At 55.8% G+C, this 6,458-nt stretch overlaps 1 protein-coding gene across 1 annotated transcript in view; it reads right to left on the bottom strand.

Moving 5' to 3' along the window:
* The window catches only part of TBX1 (T-box 1), a 6,286-nt gene extending 1,794 nt beyond the window's left edge, over nt 1-4,492 (bottom strand). The window contains exons 1-6 of the mRNA XM_009997699.1: nt 4,395-4,492; nt 2,898-3,069; nt 2,509-2,664; nt 1,097-1,164; nt 781-881; nt 3-24 (exon numbers count right to left, since the gene is read on the bottom strand). Coding sequence (XP_009996001.1) covers nt 3-24; nt 781-881; nt 1,097-1,164; nt 2,509-2,664; nt 2,898-3,069; nt 4,395-4,492 — 617 coding nt within the window. The remainder of the gene's footprint in view (nt 1-2; nt 25-780; nt 882-1,096; nt 1,165-2,508; nt 2,665-2,897; nt 3,070-4,394) is intronic.
* Nucleotides 4,493-6,458: the final 1,966 nt, after the last annotated feature.

A 6,458-nucleotide genomic window follows, 5' to 3' on the forward strand; every position in this document is an offset into this window, starting at 1 on the left:
ACTCCCGCCGGCTCTCGGCAGCATCTGCGGGGGCACACAGCGTCAGCACCGCCGCCCCCCCCCCACGGGCCGGGCTTTAAGTGATCAATTTAAATAACTTATAAAACAAACAAGCGGTGCGCGAAGATAAAAGCGAGGCCTGCAAGTGAAGTGTGCAGCAGCAGGAGCCGGGGCTTGTGGGACAGGACCTTCCGACTGATAAATGGAGCTGAAGTGACTGACAAGCTGGTACACGCCTGAAATTTTTGCAATTGTGTAACACTAAACAAATACAGACTTCCCTTTCTTTTGCAGGCCCGGAGTGTGTTGGAAGAAAGGCCCTCGGTTGTCTTTGCAGTTGTTTGCGTAATGGAAAAGGAGTCAATGGGCAGAGGTGCTGTTCGACCTGACTGCAGCTCCTGAATGGGAGCGGGTCGGCCCTGAGCACACGGCTGGGGGCGTTAAAAGGGCGATGCAAGGACGAGCCCGTGGCCCTCACTGCATCCCTGGCTGAGAAGCTGAGTGTGCTGCCAAAAAGTAGTAAACAGGACACTAAAGAAAAGGGGCAGCTTTTTTTAAAGCAGTGAAGTTGCTTAAGCACAACAATTAACGTTTTAGGCCTAGGAAGGTGGCTGATTTTGTTTAAAAAAATAGGTGGTGGCGCAAGCTTGTAAGCAATGGAGCTGTGCCTGCTGCAGACAGCTGTGCACCAGCACGGTGGGCAGGGCTGCCCCAAGCGTGCATGTGCCAAGGACAGCAGGTCCAGGGTGACAGGCTGGCCTGGCTGTTTGGGGCTCTCACCTTTCTCTGTCCCGTTCTGGTGGGCTGGAGAAGACACTGGATTCCGAGATCTGGCAAAAGCACTCATGAGGGGAAGGGCCCCTGGTCTGTGATTCCTGGGCCTGGAAAAAAAAGGGGAGAAGTCATAAAGACCCAAAGGTCCAACATGGTGAGCACTTTGGAGTACTGCTGCTGTGAGCTGCAGATGGCAAATGGGGCGTGACCCAGTGTAGCCCAAACTCCATGTAAGCCTTGTACACATGTAAGCTGGCCAGGTGCATGCTAAACTGAGGGTGAGAGTGGGGTGTAGTCATAGTCAATAAAGATGCAGCCTTACCAGTCCTCAGGGTCACAGTCTCGGAATCCCTTGGCGAAGGGGTTGCTGGCGATCTTCAGCTGTGTGATCTGTAAGGAGAAGCAGGGAAATGTCTCAAAGCAGCATTCACAGGGCTCCCTGCTCAGCCAGCCAGTGTGTCCCTGAGCAAGCTTTGGGACTCGGCAGTGCCTGGTGTAACCAAGAGGGCCCAGGTGGCTGAGGAGCTGGGGCACTCTCTGTCACAGAGCACAAACACGTGCTTTCCCTCCACTGGAAAACTTGGGCCCGTATGCTGTCCAGTATGAGCTCAAGGCAAAGGGAGAAGCAGCCCAAGTCGGCTGCAAAAGGTGGGTAAATGCACTTGCAAGAAAATGCCACATTATATGGGTCACCACCGGAGCAGCTAAGACAAATCACTGGATAAATCATACTTATGTATTTATTTAATTCGCCAGGGAGAAGGCAGGACATTTTCTATATTTAAGCAAATCCACGGATAAAGTATGTGATTGTGAGTTTCCGGAATGGGTTGAAAAACAAACTTTAAGCCCCTCAGTGACAGTTCCAGCCTTAGAGGTCAAATTGATAGAAAGCAGGAGAGAAAGAGCAGCTGTCCGGAGCCATCAGGCAAATGCCAGCCGGGGAGGGACTAAGGAGCTCCTTAAAGGGACAGCCTTGCTCCGGCCCCGCTGCCTCTCCAGGGCGGGGTGCTGGTCCAACCAGAGCATCCCGCGGGGACCCCTGGTCGATTTGCTCAGAGCTACTGCAGAAGGTGGCACCGCCACCGGCAGCTCGGGGACAGCCCCGCGACCCAGCCTCGGCTACATCTGCGGCATCAGCGCAGAGCGAGGAGAACCCCCGCTATGAAATCGTATTTGCACTTGCGGCTGGGATTCCTGCTCTATGCATTGATGCGATTTAAAGAAGCTGCCCAGAAATCCGTATCTGACTGGGGAGAAGGGGGTGGGTTGTTTTCTTTCGGGTTTTTTTTCAGTTTTTAACATATAATTATATTCTGGGGAGGCACAGACAGCTACGAGTATAGCGAAGTAAAATTGCAGATTTATCCAAACAAATTGTGAGTGACATTTCGCAGCGGGAAGCCTGTAGTTTCCCAACCAGCCCCAGTCTCGGGTTTACATAGGTAATGAGGTCCCCCGGGCGGGGGGGAAGCTGGCGAAGGGTTTGGAGCTCACGTCGCTTCCTCGGCGTGCAGCGGTGCAGCTCTGCACGGCTCCCCAGCTATCGGGTTCCTTGCGCGGCCCGGAATGAGTTTAGCAGATGGGGAGGAGGAGGCGGGAACACCCCCGGACATCCCAGCCGGACACCCACAATCGGCGAAGGGGCTGAGCCAGCGCCGAGTGCGCCCGTGGTACCTCCGGGACAACCCCAACCACCCTTTTTCGTTGCCCTGGGCCCCGCTGCCGCCTCACCCGGTGGTTCTGGTAGGCGGTCACTGCTGTGAAGCGCGTCTCCTCGAAGACGAAGGTTTTGAAGTTCTCCTCTGCGTATTTCTCGCTGTCTTTCCGGGGGTCCACGTAGACCACGTGAAAACGCGGCTGGTATCTGTGCATGGAGTTCAAAATGATCTGAATGATAAAACGAGCAAGGAGACAATAACTGATCCAGGCGGAGCATGGAGAGACGAGAGCGCAGCCCCCGGCCTTGCCAGCTCCCCTGTCCGGGGCAGCCGCGGGGCTGGGGCAGGACGGGGGTGCGGAGCCCCTGGGGAGGGGGCAGACAGGGCACCCTGTGGGAATCACGGCGGGGAGTTCCACCCGGTGCAGCCCCGTGTTTGACACCTTCCCCTGGGAACACTTACATGCCCGTTGTCATCCAGCAAATTGTTTGTCAGTTTGAGCTTATCGAAAGAAACGATCTGCTTCATCCACTGCGCCCCTTTCGCCGGGGAGTCCGGGTGGTAGTGCACCCTCCCGGGGGTGGCAGGATCGGCTTTGCCAGCCACCAGCCAGGAGGAGCTGTGGAAGGCGTACCTGCCGGGGGGAAAGGGACCCTCAGCCGCAGCCCAGGGGGTGCCCGCGGGGCTGCAGCATCCTGTGTCCCCGCAGGATCGGGTCCGGGAGGGTCCCCACGGCCCGATGAAAGGGAAGCACTGCCTCCCTCACCGCTCCTGCTACCTATGGCAGCGAGAGAAAGGTCTGCTCGTTGTGTGTGTGTATGGAAATAACATTTTATCAGGTCAGCAAAGGAACTGGTGGGAGAGGAATCTGCAGGATGGAGGTAACTTACAGCTACCTGTCCAGGTTTGGGAGAGAAGCCACAAAAGCCACCCCTTTCTCTTAAAAAAGGGTGGCTTTAAGTGAAGAGTGGAAATTTATGTGTGGATTAATAGCAGGTCCAAAGTTTAGCAGCCTTATTGCAGTCTTTCATATTACATATTAAATAGTAACATTTAAAACAGAGAAACCAATCTTCTATATGCGTGTTTACTTTAAAAGCCAGTGTTTGCACAGGGGGAATTAGACACCATTGGACTCAAGCAGAAACATTACTTTTTAAAGATATACTCAATTGGATGTTATATATCCCACTTCCCTTGACAAGCAAACATTTCTAGGACGCCCTGAGAATTTGGATATCTGTCTAAATATTTATATATCGGACCCTGGTGATGCCTATGAGGGCTGCCTGCTCGGCATCCTGATCTCAAGCTAAATACATAATGTGCCTTTCACTGTCTTTAATTTGAAGGGGTTACAAACCAGACCACATCACTACCTCACGACTTGCCTGTTTCCAAGGCCTTCCTACGATACCACTGGAAACAAGGGCAGGGCTTTGTGGCTCGGACAGCCAGTGCCTTTCCAGATTACAAACCCCACTCTCTTCACCCAAACACCCAACAGGCTCCCCGGCAGGCACGGTGCAGTCCTGGGATGCCAACAGGACTGGCACTGTCGAGCCAACTGCCCCAGCACTGAAGAAACACCGGAGGCATTTTTATTAGGGGGGAATGGGCACTTGGCCAGGTGGAGATGGAGAGCAGCAGGGGGGGAGAGAGCTTTTCTGAGCAGGACAAGGCAGCTCCTGCTCTGCTGCCCCGCAGGAACCTGGACTTCTGCTTGCCCCAGTGTGGCCCTGGCTGCTCCTGGCATTGTGCAAAAGTCGAGGGGAACCCTGGGGGTCCCACTCCCAGCCATAAACTCCTTGCAACAGTGTGAAACGGACCCCAGGGCGGCCGCATCCCATACGCAACAACGCATGTCGTGCCGAGGGGCACATCCCCGAGCCTCAGGAGGGCAGGGGTGGGCAGTGACCCGCCGGCCCTAGGGCGCTGCGCACCGCGGGTGTTACTTGCCGGTATCGCTTGTCGTCCACGGGGACGAAATCCATGAGGAGCATGTAGTCAGCCATGGGGTCCATCCCGAATATCTTCACCTGGAAGGTGGGGAACATGCGCCTGGCAGAGAAAGGAAAGAGAGGAGAACTGAGTTGAGAGGCAGCGAGGAGCTTGTGGAGTTGGCGTGATACCCACACCCTCCCCGGCCTGGGGGTGCTCAGGGTCGGGTGCGGGGACCCTCGCAGCTTTCCCGGCCCTTCCCTTCCAGCTGCCCCGGCATATGCTCTGTTGCAGTTTTAAGTCCTCCCGCAAGAACCACCATCCAGAACGGGAGAAAAAGGCAGATGCGGCCGGGTAACGTAAGGAGAGGGGCTGCCGTGTCCCCGGCCCTCGGCAGCATCCCGAAGGACGAACCGGGGCAGGGCGGGTCGGCCCTGCCTCTCCGCTCGCTCTGGGACTGATTGTGTCGAACATCCGAAAGGCTTCGGGAGATACAAGTGAAAATAATTTTCTCCCCGCGGTTTCGCAGTCCCTCCAGCTGACCTGACTTGAAGCAGATGCAAGGCATTACCCTGTCTCCGAACCCACACCTGAGACGCAGGCAGAGCTCCGGGAGGCTCGGGCAGCGCAGGGGGCACGTCTAGAACCGCCTGCGGGCGACACGAGGGAACGGAGTTCCCACTTATGCAGTTTCTCCCCCCTCACAGATCTGCGCCCGTTTTAAAACAGCAGTTACGGCTGCAGCGTGGTCCCCGAGGCCGGCGGGAGATCCCCCGTAGCCTGGAGGGGCAAACGCATCCCCCGGGGGGCAGGAACCAGAGGACAATGGAGATCCCTGAGCGAACCCCCGGACGGTTCCGCTTCGTTGCCAGAGCCTCGCAATTTGCGGAGAGAAGGGAGAGTACGAAGGAGCCTATGATTACGGGCCAGGGCAGGTCGGGGTCCCCCCAACATACACACATGGCTGTTCCCGTTGCTCTGCTCCGAGCAGACCCTCGGGGACCCCAGGCCAAGGTGGGGGCACGGGTCCCACGCTCATGGAGGGCACGATTCCTTCGAGGGACTGCAGAGCATAAACGATCATGGTGGGCTAAGGGAAGGGGCCGGGGCGGTCTCTCCATCCCTCCCTCCCTCCCTTCCTCTGCACACACTCGTGACAACGCCAGGGCCGGTTCCCCGGCGGGACACTCTGAAGATGAGTCCTTGCCTCGGGTTCGTTACGGCTTCGATTTTGTTCAGTTTTGATTTTTTTTGTTTCCCGAGTAGTAAAACAAACGAGCTACAGCAGCCACAATTTCGTGAAGGGGGTTCATATCCGTTGAAAAACCAAACTTCCAACACCTCATGAAAAAACAACCAGATCAAACCCGGACTTCGAGAGGCCCCCCCGGCTCATTCTAGGGGAGCACAACCGGATCGGCTGAGCGTCTTCCCGGGTTTTTTTTGGTTGTCTGCTGCTGCTCTCCACCGAGGAGAGGCTGCCTTCCTACCACGCGACCCGGGGGCAGTGGGGCTGTGGCCCCGCAGCTCCCGCCAGTCCGGGCCCGGCTCTGCCGGGCAGCATCAGGATCGGGCGACTACGTCTCCCTCTCTATAACGCTTCAGCAAACTCCGGAGGACGTTTCCAATCGCTCTTTCTGATATTATTATTTTGAAAGGTGTAAAAGCCCCCATTAGCTCTAGTTCTGGTGTTTCTTGTTTTAAAACCTAGTTTTAAAACAAACAACCCGAGATAATAAGACCCACCTAGACAAACAGCAGGGCCAGCTCAGGGGCGCTGGGAGAGGAAAAGCTTTTCAGTGCCTTCCTTGAGCCTTCTCCTGCTCGTTTACCCCGTTTTTTCCAGTTTTTACCCGCCTGTCTAGAGCTTTGTCCGTGACACGAAATAAACGAAGAGGAAGGGGAAACAGCCCTTGATTCAAATAAAATTGGTTAATTTCTGAGGCCTTTTGGCGTGGGGTATTTGCAATCCTTTAGCTGTTCTGGGAAAGCGAAGAAAGCCAGGTCGAAGATCTCCTGTTTGCAGAAAGCCTTCGCCTGGAGACTGAACGACCTTTTCCGCTAAGGAAAGCGGCGCCGGGC

Source organism: Chaetura pelagica, unplaced genomic scaffold (genome assembly GCF_000747805.2).
Source record: "Chaetura pelagica isolate M959 unplaced genomic scaffold, ChaPel_1.0 scaffold45, whole genome shotgun sequence".
Taxonomy (NCBI): Eukaryota; Metazoa; Chordata; class Aves; order Apodiformes; family Apodidae; genus Chaetura; species Chaetura pelagica.